The sequence below is a fragment of the Felis catus genome, chromosome D1, assembly GCF_018350175.1.
Source record: "Felis catus isolate Fca126 chromosome D1, F.catus_Fca126_mat1.0, whole genome shotgun sequence".
Taxonomy (NCBI): domain Eukaryota; kingdom Metazoa; phylum Chordata; class Mammalia; order Carnivora; family Felidae; genus Felis; species Felis catus.
In genome coordinates this window covers 43,497,710-43,510,801 of record NC_058377.1, presented here as the reverse complement: position 1 = coordinate 43,510,801, position 13,092 = coordinate 43,497,710, and the positions used below count along the sequence as shown (strand labels likewise).

The following is a 13,092-nucleotide window of genomic DNA, read 5'->3' as shown; positions in this document are numbered from 1 at the left end:
TTTCAAAATTCATTATCTCTGGGTTTTATTTAATCTCCAAAATGCAATGACCTACTTTAGTGCATTTATTAATTATTGCCATTCCACGGGATCAGATACGTTGTTTACATCTATAAAAGTGCTTTCCATTTCATTGATGCTCATCTTGTAATATTTAATTATAAATACCTTGTCAAATGCAAAAGAGGACAACTTCCTATATTGTTCCCTTTGCATAAGCCATTCATCAATGCCATTAGGGCCTGTTTCTATTTCAGATTCACTTTTTTCTGCTGTGAAGAATTTTACAGAAATTGCTTCTAAGTTCAGTGAGAGACTCCAAGGCTTGGACAAAAACAAGTATGTTGTACATTTTTAAATTATGCATATAATAGATACAATGAAAAAGAGATACTAATTGACATGTTTGTTGCTGAAATGTCTTTGGAAAGTGTTTTGCTGATTTCTGTCTCCACTGTAATGCATCCTATACAGGGCTACCATATCTCTCCAAAACTCATTCCTTTTTTTTTTTTTTTTTAAGTTTTTATTTTTTTATTTATTTTGAGAGAGAGAGAGAGAGCACAAACAGGGGAGGGGCAGAGAGAGGGCGGGGAGAGAGAGAATCCTAAGCAGGCTCCACACCTTCAGCACAGACCCTGACGCGGGGCTCGATCTCACAAACTGTGAGATCATGACCTGAGTGGAGATCAAGAGTTGGACACTTAACTGACTGAGCCACCCGGGTGCCCCATCTCCAAGACCCATTTCTAACATTCGGAGTGGCGGCTGTGCTGCTGGGAAATGCCAGTGCCCCTTTACTACCAGCTGAATAGTTATGAAATTCCCACCTTCGCCCTGAAGGTCCTTCGCTCTGTGACCCCAGCTTTTTCTAGTTTTATCTCATTCTTTCAATGTTTGTACATCATACTCCCACCAAATTCTCCTATTCCCAGAGCACACCTTCTTTCTCCCTCTTCTTAATGTCACTACCTCGGAGTTCCTCATTTCCACTTCCATCTGACAAGTTCTTTATCCAGCATAACAAGTGTTGTGAAGCCGTTTTTCTTCTAGTAGTAAGCGTTTAGGATCAATTCTGTATAAAATCGCAAAAGTAAAAGATAATTGGAACAGAATTTTTAGATGGGAGAAAAATAATGGGAAGGTATTAAGGAAATTTTTTTAAAGTAGAATTTTGAGAGTGAACATCTTCTGTATATTAAACTTATTATGAAGTTACAAATATCAAATCCTTGGGGACTGATGCAAAAATACATAGAAAGATAAGAGCAGACAGTCCGAAAATAGATGAGTGACATTTAAGAATGTATTTATAATGAAGGATACATCAAAAATAAATGGAGAGGAAAGACATATTCAACAATAGTGATGTGTAAGCCTTTTAGCAGCTGATAAGAAGTTGAGTTCAAAAATCTCACTTCACATCACATGCAAACATAAGTGATGGATATAGAAGAATTCTTTACTAAAAATTGAAATTTCTTGGAAGTGAAATTCAAGTTTAGACGCAACAAGGAAATGAGAAAGCAATGAGGTTTGAGGACACCGAAATGGTTAATAATACGAAAATTAATCATCCAAAGCAAAGATAGAAGACTGGGAAACCTCTTTTCCCACAAATATGGAAAGGGAATAATATAATAAATGTCATAAACATATTTTTGAAAATTGGTAAAAAAAAATCCAAAAGAACAAGGTTGAAAATGTTGGCAATGGGCAAGCCAATTAAAAAAGAAGATACTACCAGTACAGAAACAGAGACAAAAAAACCTTCAAATTCACCACTAGTTAAAAATTACAAATGAAAATAGTGTTGTACTATCTTCATATCAACTAATGATTTAAAACTTGGTCATACACATTGCCCCAGATGGTTCACTGGAGCCAGCATTCTCACACTCTTTTGATAGCATTGTGAATTGCTTTGAAAACCTTTTTGAAAAAGAAAATAAATAAAAAAATAAAAACCTTTGGAAAAGCACAAACTCATACTGCTAATGTTTCAAGAGCCGTTTACAGAGTTCTTAGACTTTGGCATAGTATTTCCATTTCTTGGACTTTTTCTTCAGGAAAGAGTTTCAAGTTTGGAAAGAGAAAAAGGGCTTCTCAGAGAAAGATAGGAATTATAATACTGAATAATTCCAAACAGTCATTACCTAAGAGGGGAGAAATTAACTAAAAAAAATTAGTTGTCCACTAATTTGAATAATTTATAAGCATTAAAATAGATGATTATAAAGGAAATATAATGTAACATATTTATAATAAAATGTGAAACAAGCAAAAATATGTAAAATTTAAATAGAGTTTGATTATACTTTTATTGAACAAATATAGAGAAAAACTCAAGGTAAACCAATTAGTATAATAATTGTGTTATTCTTGGGGTGGACATGAGGGGTTTTTTTCCGTATACTTTCCAATTCTTTCCAAATTTTTTATGTGGGTAAAAAAAAAAAAAATCCACAACGAGAAATAAACTTTAAGGACATTCCAAACACCATATAGTCTATGAAGTTGATTTTCTATCTTTAAAAAAAAAAATACTTCTTCTTGCGGGCACAATGCCTTATGAGCATAGATTATGGTTTTCTAGGACATTTGGCTTTCACTTTGGATATTTCTGTATTTGTCCTATCCTCTCTAAATAGTAGTTAAGGTATAGTTTGTGTCTCCACACTATGTTTACAAATCCTGAAACATCTGTAAAAATGCATTACCCATGATAATACTAAATGCTGGCTAAAGTACATGAAACTGAATGTTGAATTTCTCAACCCAAACTTTGAAATCCAAGGAAAAGACACTTCTTTAATTCTGCTTCTGCTGAATCAATCCCTAGATCCATCAAAGGATTCAGAAAGTTGTCTCCTTGGTACCTTCATATTCACATAGTATTCAACCTGAAGACTTATTCGTTCTTCGGTTGTCCTGGGAAGGTCAGCATGCTTCTGGAATGCAGAAATCCCATTTACTTAAGTCCTGTGTTCTCAACATTTACCTCCCAGGGCTATTTCAAACTAGGCTGTGCTTTGTACAAGGAACAGCATGGTTTTTCAGTGGTAGCCTCAAGATCAGAAATCCAGAGAGAGGTGTGTGTGTATGTGTTGTTGTTGTTGTTGTTGTTGTAATGCTTTATGAATTTGGCTCAGAAACCTTTAGTATCTTACTGAAATTGTGTTTTATGCAGTTGTCTCCACTGTTAGTTTATGTGAGGTGTTCACAGGTAAAGTTTACACTGAGTTTACCTTGATACTGTCACAAAACCTGACTTCTTGATGTTGAATAAATAAATGTTAAAAATAGCTCAAACCAGATTATGGGGCCTTTAGTTATTTTATTTTTCCTTTTGTCAACATAGTGCAGTTGAAAGAATAGTACTGAGCTTCTATTTCATTCTAAAACTTTCTAGTTGTGAATGTGGGCATGTTATTTAACTACTGAGTCTTAGTTATCTTAGCTATGGAATGGGACTGCTTTCCTGCCTAACTTGCAGGATTGCTCTGAACATTAAAGAAAACATTACTGGGGTTCCTGGCTGCTCAGACAGTAGAGCAGGAGACTCTTGATCTTAGGGTCATGAGTTCAATGTTGGGCATGGAGCCTACTTAAAAAGAAAAGAAAAGAAAGAAGATATTACATAACCATTCAGAATAGTAATTGGCATATAGGAATCAGTAGTTATTATTAAAACTAAAATATAACAAAATAAAGAATTAAATTATTAAATAACTGTTCTCAATAGTTAAATTATAGCAGAATTAATATGTTGAATTTAATAACTGATTGTTGAACTATTCAAAACTTGATACATTTTCAATGATATCGAATCATTCTTATTACAATAACACCCCCCTCTTTGGAATATGAATTCTGTGATAGCAGGAGAAGTATCTGCTATTTAAAAAAAAAATTTTTTTTAATGTTTATTTATTTCTGAGACAGAGACAGAGCATGAATGGGGGAGGGGCAGAGAGAGAGGGAGACACATAATCCGAAGCAGGCTCCAGGCTCTGAGCTGTCAGCCCAGAGCCCAACGCAGGGCTTGAACTCACAACCCGTGAGATCACAATCTGAGCCGAAGTTGGTCGCTCAACTGACTGAGCCACCCACCAGGCGCCTCTAAAAGTATCTGATATTTGATAACAGCAGACATTCAAATCTTGTTAAAAGGATAAAGTAAACACTATTTCTTGTGTTTATTATAGTTTATCTTTAATAACAATAAAAACATTGGCTGTCATTTGGTAAAATATGTATAATTTTCCAGGAACCTTACATTAACATTAATAGATTATCCTTCTTTACCTCTTTGCTTGGGAACTTATCCTTCTCTTCATGAGCTATCCCATTCCATATTGAAGTGACTACTTTGAGTAGATTACTGGAATACCTAAGATGAAAAAAGTCTTGCCTATTTTAAATGTCTAGGTTTGTCAATTCATTATTATTTCAAAATAAATAAAAATTACTGTCATCTTTTCAATTGGAAAGTATAACTTCATGTGCTTTTACAAGCCCCAGGAGAATAGTATTTTATATGTTTCTTTAAATGTAACTGTGTATGCTGTTCTTAATTTGCATATCATAGGAATTTAAGATATATTAGTTGTGTTTAGTTTTGTTCCGAATTTTATTATTTACTTTTTTAAAGTTTATTTATTTATTTTGAGAGACAGAGAGTGTGAGCCAGGGAGGGGCACAGAGAGAGGGAGAGAGAGAATCCCAAGCAGGTTCTGCGTTGTCAGCACAGAACCTGATGTGGGCCTCTATCTCGTGAATTGTGAGATCGTGACCCGAGCTGAAATCAAGAGTTCGATGCTTAATGGACTGAGCCACCCAGGAAACCCTGTTTTGTTCTGAATTTTTAGTTTGCTGTGTAGTGTTCACGTTTTTGTGAAGTGACAACTGTATTCATTTTCTTTTTTAGCCCAATATTATTGAGAATTATGAATGATCAATTGATGTTTTTGGAACGAGCATTTATTGATCCTTTAGGATTACCAGACAGGCCTTTCTATAGGTAAGGATACAAATATGACTATTGATTATATTATTCTGTCTTATTTTTTGCACTGTGGAAAAACTATAGCTGATTTCTTGTAAGCAAATAGAATATTTCAAAATATATATAGTAAATGATAAATATATTATTTCTTCATATAATGTAATATGATGGCTATATACCTTTCTTTTTAATCTTTTTTTACTTCTGATAATAAAAGAATATATGTTCATTGTAGGAAATTTAGAAGATTCACAAAGTCACAGGTAGGAAATAAAAATATCCCCAATTCCATCAGTTAGTTTATGCTTATATTTTGGTTTAGATAATTTTAGCCCCTCTCTCATTTTAAATATATTTGTGTTTATGTATGTATATAAGACATAATAAATATATGTGAAATGTATATAATAAATATATATTTACTTACTCCCCTAATGTTCACATTTTTTACTAATTCTTGACAATCCTAAATATTTCTGATAAACATCAGTGGTGAACATTAGATTGATCCTACTGAAAGTTGCAGAATGAATTAGATCACTGACTAACAAGAAATAGCCCCATCTGTCTGTTTATAGATTATCAAAGGATCAGAATTGGGCATGATCCAAGCATGGTAACTCATTTCCCAATGGCAGCATGATTGTGCCTCTTTCCTTACCTCTTTGCTTGGGAACTTATCCTTCCCTTCATGGGCTATTACATGAACTGACATAGATCTTTCTTTTCTTTTCTTTTCTTTTCTTTTCTTTTAAGATTTTAAATTTATTTTGAGACAGAGGCAGTGCGAGTAGGGTAGAGGGAGAGAGAGAGGGAGAGAGAGAGAGAATTCCAAGCAGGTTCTGTGCTGCCAGCTGCACAGAGCCCATTGTGGAGCTTGAGCTCATAGAACTGTGAGATCATGACCTGAGCCAAAACCAAGAGTCAGACACTTACCCTACTAAGCCACCCAGGTGCCCTGACATAGGTCTTTTAATAAAACATCACCTTCTACCTAGGTCATGTTAAACTTTCAAGGTTGTTTTTAATAGTTCTTCATACTTTAAGGTAGGCATTCTAACATGTTAGTGTGTCTTCCTTTTTAATGAGAAAAACACAGTAGTAAGTTGGCATGCCACAAACAGGACTTTGATAATCACAACTGTGCTACATTTCAGGGGGTAAGTGTGATAGTGAAAAATCAGTACTTACTTGCAGTGTAACTTGAGACTGATCCCATAATCTCTCATATCTTAATTTCCTCCTTTTTGAAATGCTAAAATCAACTTTGTAGAGTTTATTTTCAAGGGTTAGAAAAATTATAGGCAAATTATATAACAAGCATCATCCCTAGTAGGTGCCAACTATTGTGGCTCTTGTTATTTTTGTTGCTATGAACCACGTTAAGTCATCTGTTTAAAATAAAAACATAATTAGATAAAGGTTTTATATCCGCGATATATAAAGAACTTTATAATTCAATTAAAACGGACAGAAGACATGAGTAGACATTTTTCTAAAGAAGACAGACAGATGGACAACAGACGCGTGACAAGATGCTCAGGGCACCTGGGTGGCTCAGTTGGGTTAAGCGTCTGACTCTTGATTTCCACTCAGGTCATGATCTTGTAGTTTGTGTGTTCGAACCCTGAGTTGTGCTCTGCGCTAACAGTGCAGAGCCTGCTTGGGATTCTCTGTGTCCCTGTCTCTCTCTGCCCCTCCCCTGTGCATTCCCTCTCTCTTTCTCTCTCAAAAGCAAATAAGTAAACATTTTTTAAAAAGAAGAAAAAAAAATGGGGCACCTGGGTGGCGCAGTCGGTTAAGCGTCCGACTTCAGCCAGGTCACGATCTCGCAGTCCGTGAGTTCGAGCCCCGCGTCGGGCTCTGGGCTGATGGCTCGGAGCCTGGAGCCTGTTTCCGATTCTGTGTCTCCCTCTCTCTCTGCCCCTCCCCCGTTCATGCTCTGTCTCTCTCTGTCCCAAAAAAAAAAAAAAAAAAAAAAAAAAAAAAAAAGTTGAAAAAAATTAAAAAAAAAAAGAAGAAGAAAAAGAAAGAAAAGATGTTCAACATCACTGATCATCAAAGAAATACAAATCAAAACTACAATGAGATATCACCTCCCACCTATCATCAGCACAAGAAACAGCAGGTGTTGGTGAGGCTGTGGGGAAAGGGAAACCCTCTTACACTTTTGACAGGAGTGCAAACTGGTACAGTCACTCTGGAAAAGAGTATGGAAGTTCCTCAAAAGGTTAAGAATAGAACTACCCTACAATCCAATAATTGCACCACTAGGTTTTTACCCAAAGAATAAAAAAACAAAACAAAACAAAACAAAAAACTAATTCAAAGGGGTACGTGCATCCCAGTGTTTATAGTGTTATTATCTACAGTAGGCAAACCATGGAAACAGCCTAAATGTCTATCAACTGATGAACAGATAATGAAGCAGTGTTATGTATCTACAATGGAATACTACTCAGCCATTAAAAAGAATGAAATCTTGGGGTGCCTGGGTGACTTAGTTGGCGAAGCGTCTGACTTTGATTCAGGTCATGATCTTGCAGTCCATGAGTTTAAGCCCGCATTGGGCTCTGTGCTGACAGCTCAAAGCCTGGAGCCTGCTTTAGATTCTTTGTCTCCCTTTCTTTCTGCCCCTCCATTTCTCTCTCTCTCTCTCTCTCTCTCTCTCTCTCTCTCTCTCTCAAAAATACATAAACATTAAAAAAAGAATGGAAGCTTGCCATTTGCAACGATGTGGATGGAGCTAGAGAGTATCATCCTAAGCGAAATAAGTCAGAAAAACAAATACCATATAATTTCACTCATATATGGAATTTAAGAAACAAAACAAATGAGAATAGGGAAAAAAAGAGACAGAGAGGCAAAACAAGAAACAGACTCTTTTCTTTTAAAGTTTATTTATTTATTTTTGAGAGAGAGAGCGAGCACATGCAAAGTAGGGAGAGAGGGAGAGGGAGAGGGAGAAGACCAAGGAAGCTGTCAGCACAGAGCCCAATGTGGGGCTTGATTTCATGGATGTGGGGAAATCTCATGATATCCTGAGCGGAAATCAAGAGTAGAATGCTTAACCAACTGAGCCAACCAGGCACCCCCAGACTCTTAACTATAGAGAACAAATTGATGGTTAACAGAAGGGAGGGTTGAGGGTGGATGAAATAGGTGAAGGGGTTTAAGAGTACACTTTTCATCATGAGCACTGAGTAATGTATAGAATGTTAAATCACTACATTGTACACCTGAAACTAATGTTAACTGGAATTAAAAAAAAAATTAATGCTTATTTATTTCTGAAAGGGAGAGAGAGTGCAAGTGGGGGAGGAGCAGAGAGAGAGGGAGACATAGAATCCAAAGCAGGCTCCAGGCTTTGAGCTGTCAGCACAGAGCCCAACACAGGGCTAGAACTCAAGTACTGTGAGATCATGACCTGAAGCAAAGTCGGCCACTTAGCTGACTGAACCATCCAGGCGCCCCATTGACTAACTGGACTTCAAATAAAAATGTAAAAAACCAAAAAAAGTCAAAACATAGTTAATTAACACACACTTCATAGACTGGTCTTTGGAAGTGATTAAACTTGGAAATTCAGCTGATGAGTGGCTTATTCATATCATGAAATTAGAATTGTGCAGTCCAGGGTTGATAGAGCGATCCTGTTTTTCTCTTGTGTGTATCATTTGGACAACTGATAGATAACACACTGTCTTTATCAACAGGCATGTCATCTACGCTCCAAGCAGCCACAACAAGTATGCAGGGGAGTCGTTTCCAGGAATTTATGATGCTCTATTTGACATCGAAAACAAAGATGATCCTTCCAAGGCCTGGGGAGAAGTGAAGAGACAGATTGCTATTGCAGCCTTTACAGTGCGGGCTGCAGCAGGGACCCTGAGAGAAGTAGCCTAGGTGGTTCTTCAGAGAACCCGTGTTGAATAGGTAGGTATATCACTATGGTGTATTGGTAAACTAAAACATAAAACTATGTATATGTATATGTATATAGACATGCACACACACACACATCTTAGCATTCTTTCTTTTTCTCCCTTCGAGTCAAAAAAGAAAGATGGACAATTTTTATTCTATAATAATAGAAGGTTAGGGGCACCTGTGTGGCTCAGGTGGTTAAGCGTCCGACTTCGGCTCAGGTCATGATCTCATGGCTTGTGAGTTCGAGCCCCATGCCTTGTTTTGTGCTGACAGCACAGAACCTGCCTGGGATTCCCTCTCTCCCTCTCTTCCTCTCTCTGCCCCTCCCCAACTTGCTCTCTCTCTCTCTCTCTCAAAATAAATAAATAAGTAGATAAAAATAATAATATAAGGTTATTCTGAGTTTGAACTAAATGTTAAATTAAGGTGAACACCTACTATATTAAAACACCCATGTGACATTATCAGAGAATCAAGTCTAGTTCAACACTTGTGTTGGCCCTACTGGCCACCCAGGGCTGAGAGAGCACTATCTTAGTGTGCCAGTGGAACAACTCTGGTCTACTCGCACAGCTGGTAAACATAGTCGCTCTGTACCATAAAGGATAATTACTTTTATTAAATTAGCGAATATTTTATTTATGTCAAAGGGTATATATAATACGTGTATAGTGAAAAATAATAAAGAAATGAACATTTGTAGAACTATCCCCACAAATAACCAAATTAAGAAAAACAACATTACCATATCTTTGACTCCTCCGTGTGCCACTGACCAGTGTGCCTTCATCTTCTGCCAGAGATACTCACTTCCTTTAATCTTCTGTGAGTTTTTCTGTTATTTATAATTATACCACACATGGTATATATCCCTTGTGTGTTTTTGGCTTTGTGTATGTTTTTTAACTGTTTATAAATAAAATCATACTGTGTATGTATATTCTAAGACTTGATTTTTTTTTCACTCACCTTTGAAGGTGCATCCACACATGTGTTACTATGGCTGTAGTTCATGGATATAAACCAGTGGACTTGAGTGAATGCAACATTTATCAGTCTGTGTCCAGTTAACACAAGGAAACCACACAGCAACACAAACAGGAAAAGTTATTATAAAGAATGATTCGTTAGACATGTGAAAAGATGTTCAGCATCAGTCACTACCAGGGAAATACAAATCAAAACCACAATGAGCTACCACCTCACACTTGTCAGAATGGCTAAAATTTAACAATTCAGGAAATAACTGATGTTGGCAAGGATGTGGAGAAAGAAGAACCCTCTTGCACTGCTGGTGGGAATGCAAACTGGCACAGCCACTGTGGAAAAGAGTATGGAGATTCCCCCCAAAATTAAAAATAGAACCACCCTATGACCCAGAAACTGCACTACTAGGTATTTATCCAAAGGACACAAAAATGCTGATTCAAAGAGGCACATGTACCCCAATGTTTACAGCAGCATTATCAACAATAGCTAAATTATGGAAAGAGCCCGAATGTCCATGCAATGGAATATTACTCAGCCATCAAAAAGAATGAACTCTTGCCGTTTGCAACAACGTGGAACTAGAGTGCATTATGTTAAACGAAATAATTCAGTCAGAGAAAGATAACTATATGATTTTGCTCATATGTGGAACTTGAGAAACAAGATAGATGAACATAGATGAAATCATTATTACACTATATGTTAACTAACTTGGATTTAAGTTTTTTTTTTTTAAAGGATGATTAGTTATAATAACATTGCAGTAAGGGAGATACTTCTAGTAAAAGGTAAAGGGAGCTCTAAAGAATATAAGCATAGCAGACACAAGGAGCAGTCACTGTCTCTAGGGCTTAGATGGAGCAGCTAATGAACTTCCCCCACCCCACGGGCCTTACCGAATAGCAGAGAAGTCACGGTGGTGCTGTGCTCACAGACCTTGTGAAACTCCTCAGAAATTTGCACTCTAGGCTACTGTGGGAATTGTGATTGTGGGGAATTGTCTTGCCAGAGGCACTGCACTAGCAAACCAACCATGGGCGGTTTTAAAAGAAGCTCCTGGCTACTGTTCTGGTCGCCATGAATGGCAAGAAGCAAGTGCCAGAGGAGCAGCCTGGACCACAGGACGGGGCACCACAGGACGGCAGCGCTGGTGAAGCCTTGTATGCTCTATGAGCCACGCACTGAAGTCCTTTGCAGGCAGAGACCTGCCAGGTGAGCACATGGGAACCAGGAAAGAAAGCCCCTTCCTGCAAGGTCTCTACAATGCCTTCTACTGACAAAGTTTAACATCATGTCTCTCAGAAAAGAAAAAAAAAATTTTTAAAGGATCCAGACATCTTTACAAAGAGCGGGCAATGAAGAGTAAGTTTGCAGCAGAGAAGCAATAAGTTGGACAGCTGACACATAACAGAATGTATTTATTCATTTTCCTGCTGGTAGGAGTTTGGAATGTTTTCTGTCTTTTGTTCCTACAAACATGTCTCCCAATGCAAATATACAAGAAATATCTTTTCGGGCAGCATCTATCCTAAATGAAATGTGTGGGTTGTAAAATATGTACATCTTTAATTTTACTGTGAAACTGTTACAGAGTGGTTTTATTCTCCTATATTCCCAATGGCAAAGTGATCATATTATATAAGAGAATAGAAATAAGAAAGACTGGCAGGTTAGAGAAATACAAAGAATTTAGTGTTTCTAGAAATGGAGTGTGTCTATACATTTAGCATCAGATCATGTAAGGCTTGGGAAGATACACTAAGGAGTGTTACTGTTTTCCTGTATAAAAAGCCATGTAGTGGAGCACCTGGGTGACTCAGTTGAGCATCCAACTTTGGCTTAGGTCATCATCTCACAGTTCGTGAGTTCAAGCCCCACATCAGGCTCGCTGCTGTCAGCTCAGAGCCTGCCTCAGATCCTCTGTCCCCTTCTCTCTGCCCCTCCCCTGCTTGCACTTTCTTAAAAATAAATAAAGCATAAAAAAAAAAAAAAGCCATGTAGTAAAGTTAAGCAGGGGAGAGCAGGTAAGATTTCCATTTTTGGAAGAATTCTGGCCTAGGCATACGTGGATTGGAAGGGCATTAACACAGCAAGGTATCACAACGTGAATTTTTTCTCATTACACCTATGCCATGTAGAGCTTCACCCTCAGAAAAGACAAGACTTCCCTCTTACTCTTCACATTTCATCTCTTCTGCAAAGACTTCCGGCATGTTCGCCCATTCCCTGCTATCTTTACCTCTACCAGTCATTAGGGACAAGTCTTGATCATTACTGTAGCTCTGGTCCCCCTATACCAGAATGCAGTCTGTAGCAACCACTCCTTTGTGAATAGTCAGTAGCGTGCATAGGAAGTTATGTCTGGGAGATGATGTGTTCGGCAAATGGTGGGGCTGGAAAGTGGTGTGCTTGGCACTAGGATTTCAGCAATGCCTTGTAATGGGATCTGCCTGAACATGCCTACTAAAGCTTTTATTGATGTCAGTGATACACAGTCAGACCATACTGTAGGTGATGCGTGGGCCCTGGAACAAGGTGAACAACACCATTCTAAAATATGAATAAAAACCCACATAGTGCTGAAAATTATGTGAATTTTCAGTTAAGTTGTAAGCATGCAATAAGCATCCCCCCAAAACTTTGTGCAATTGCATGGTTTAATAACGTATGTTGGCAACACATAATTGTTAATTGTCATTTACTGGAGGTTGTACAGGGACAGAAGCACAGCTTTGGGAGACAGATTGCTGGGTTCAAATGCTGCTTCTTTTACTTGGAATATGACTATGGGAAAATTATTAAAACTCTCTTAAGTTTCTTAATCTATGAAATGGGTATTAAACAATATTTCATAGGGTTGCTGTAAGGATTAAAAGAGCTGGTACATACAAAGCACTTAGAACAGTGCCCAGCATATAATTAGTAATCAAAACATGTTTAATATTGTCATTGGAATGGTATTTCTTGTTTAATAATTTTTTAATTAATTTATTTTTGAGAGAGAGAGAGGGACACAGGGCATGAACAGCGGAGAGGCAGAGAGAGAGGAGACACAGAAGTCAAAGCAGGCTCCAGGCTCTGAGCTGTCAGCACAGAGCCCCGATGCAGGACTCGAACCCACAAACAGTATGAGATCATGACCTGAGCCAAAGTCAGACACTCAA

General features: G+C 37.5%; 2 protein-coding genes across 6 annotated transcripts in view; both read left to right on the top strand.

Annotated features, from left to right (window-relative positions):
- FOLH1B (folate hydrolase 1B) overlaps positions 1 to 10,051 on the top strand; it is a 67,664-nt gene extending 57,613 nt beyond the window's left edge. For 3 of the 5 annotated variants that reach the window (XM_011286537.4, XM_011286535.4, XM_019811662.3), the window contains 3 exons: positions 240 to 339; positions 4,931 to 5,023; positions 8,725 to 8,990. In XM_011286537.4, coding sequence (XP_011284839.1) covers positions 240 to 339; positions 4,931 to 5,023; positions 8,725 to 8,914 — 383 coding nt within the window. In that variant the 3' untranslated portion in view covers positions 8,915 to 8,990. Of the gene's footprint in view, positions 1 to 239; positions 340 to 4,930; positions 5,024 to 8,724; positions 8,991 to 9,915 lie in introns of those variants that run through there. The other 2 variants (XM_019811660.3, XM_006936858.4) reach the window with 2 other exon arrangements.
- Positions 10,052 to 10,548: 497 nt separating this feature from the next.
- Positions 10,549 to 13,092, top strand: part of LOC101091395 — a 61,715-nt gene continuing 59,171 nt past the window's right edge. The window contains exon 1 of the mRNA XM_045038086.1: positions 10,549 to 11,140. The gene's annotated coding sequence lies outside the window, so the exon portion shown is untranslated. The remainder of the gene's footprint in view (positions 11,141 to 13,092) is intronic.